The following is a 2,517-nucleotide window of genomic DNA, read 5'->3' as shown; positions in this document are numbered from 1 at the left end:
TGTGTCAGCAAAGAGCACTGTGGTAAGACAGAAAATACATTTTTTTAAAAGAACTTCCTCTGGAGCATACAGCATCTGATAAGTACTGGAAGGATTGAGATTTTTAAATAGAAGTAATTTACAAATCTGTTTAACTTTTTGACACCAGTTGATTTTAAAAAAAATGTACCCCTTAAAGTTTAAGTCACTCTTGAGGGAAGACTATACAACAAGCAGACTTATTGAAGGAGCTGTATATTATGGTTTGAGCAATATACAAACATTAGGTATATCTAAATAGTTTACAGTAACCTTCTTAGCCATATTTTGATATTGTTTTCTCCCCTCAGACATCAAATAATTGCAGTACATGGATATGATGGATCCTCATGCCCTCCTTAAAGCTGCTGGCTTTCTCTTCTTAATGGTGGTCGGTGTACCGGGGAATATCTTTATCTTGGTTCAATTCATTTGCCTGAGGATCGTAGAAAAAAAGTTGCTCTCGGCTAATATAATGCTGGTGGTTTTGGCTTTAGCAAATCTTCTTGTCCTCTTTTCTCGCATTTTACCTCAGTCTTTGGAGGCGATTGGAATGAATAACTTACTTAATGATACAGAATGCATGCTGATAATATACACTTACAGAGTTAGTAGAGCCATGTGTATTGCTATCACCAGTTTGCTTAGTTGCCACCAGTGCATTCTTATTGCCCCAAATTTTGGAGTGTGGTCTTTTCTAAAGCAAAAGGTTTCACAAAACACGTCTATCATAATTTCCACCATATGGCTTATGATCCTCATAATGTACCCTTACAGCATGTCTATAGCACGTGCCAAAGGAAATTTTACTACCTCTCCCTTTACACTGCATGTGATTTTCTGCAATATAGATTTTGTAAATTATTTCTCATATATACTCAATGGGGCTTTTATGGCCACAAGAGATTTTATTTTTGTGGGGCTGATGACCCTTGCAAGTAGCTATATAGTATACTTATTGTTGTCTCATGAGAAGACCGTCAGAGGAATAAGGAGCTCAGACAAAAGGAAAAAGAAATCGGTGGAATACAAGGCCTCCAGAGCAGTCATTTTACTAGTTGTGTTATATGTGGTTCTTTTTGGCTTGGACAACTCCATGTGGATTTATACATTGACCATGTCTGGTGTAAGTCCTGAGACAAATGATGCCAGGATAATGCTTTCTTGTTCTTATTCTGCCCTCAGTCCATTTGTTATTATAGCTACAAACCAAAAACTGCAGCAAAGGGTAAAATATAGGCAAAAAAAGAAAGCTATTCTTTGGATTTCGCAAAACAGCACAATAAGTGATTTACAATAATGACTCCTGCAGTTCAACGGCTTCTTCAGATTCTATAGATTTTCATATTCTATTGACAAAATTGTGATAATTACTTATTTGTTCATAATGATAATAATAATAAAAGTCTCCATGCATATTACAACATGAATATAGAAAGCTAACAGCATAAATATAAATTACATGGACTTTTATAGTACAATTTACCTTTAATCTAAAACTATTTTATCTTCTTCAATTCTGTCTTCTTTACCTGCTGCAATACATTGGAGTGCAAAAGTAAATGAACATTTGTCCATGCTTTATTCATTATATAAAGAAAAACATGAAAATAAAAGTGTTTTCAAGATACAGTATTGTATATTTGACCAAAAATAGAGAAAAAGTAACACAGCCACACATGCACAATTTGTAACATCCACCGTGTAACCACACCAATGTGAATACCTACCAAATGCTCCCTGCCAGAGGGATGGAAGAATACTGGGAGGAAACCCTTATGCAGTCTCCTGCTAATTAAAAATGCCTGGGCCGAATGGGTGAAGCAGAGTGCTGGCTATGAAAGTGGGGACAGACTACAATTGTAAAACAAAAATAGAGAAAAAGAAACACAGCCGCATATCCATAATTTGTATTTTGATCTACTTGCTTCTCAGCATAAATTCAAACACTAACAGGTTGTTAGTATACATTTTGATCAAAAAGTACAAGCCCACTCGCCACGTCAAGGCCACCTATTTAGCGTGGGTCCCTGACCCAACTTTGGCGTAGCGCCGGGCGGTGGCCACCACCATCGCAACACCATGCCCCCAGGGGGAGCAACCCAGTGGCCAGGCAGCCCCAAAGCTGCCCGACCAAGCCCCTGGCTCTGGGCCACACCACCCCACAGACAAAGCATCGCAGCAACAATAACCACCGCAGTGCAACCACACCAATGTGAATACCTACCAAGTGCTCCCTGCCAGAGGGCTGGGAGAGTGTTAGGAGGAAACCATTATGAAGTCTCCGGCTAATCAAAAACACCTGGGCCGAATGGGTGGAGCAGAGTGCTGGCTATGAAAGGGGACAGACGACAATTGTATACTAACAACCTGTTAGTGTTTGTATTTATGCTGAGAAGCAAGTAGATAAAAATACAAATTGTGGATGTGCGGCTGTGTTTCTTTTTCTCTATTTTTGTTTTACAATTGTAGTCTGTCCCCTCTTTCATAGCCAGTAGT

General features: G+C 38.8%; 1 protein-coding gene across 1 annotated transcript; it reads left to right on the top strand.

The window, feature by feature from the left end:
- The first annotated feature begins 358 nt into the window (after positions 1-358).
- Positions 359-1,384, top strand: LOC130357935 (olfactory receptor class A-like protein 1). The gene has a single exon (XM_056560690.1). The coding sequence runs from the start codon at positions 359-361 to the stop codon at positions 1,316-1,318; it is 960 nt and encodes a 319-aa protein (XP_056416665.1). The 3' UTR covers positions 1,319-1,384.
- The last annotated feature ends 1,133 nt before the right edge of the window (positions 1,385-2,517 follow it).

The sequence above is a fragment of the Hyla sarda genome, chromosome 2, assembly GCF_029499605.1.
Source record: "Hyla sarda isolate aHylSar1 chromosome 2, aHylSar1.hap1, whole genome shotgun sequence".
Lineage (NCBI taxonomy): Eukaryota > Metazoa > Chordata > Amphibia > Anura > Hylidae > Hyla > Hyla sarda.
Note: the sequence above shows the minus strand (reverse complement) of the source record. Positions and strands in the feature narration are given on the sequence as shown.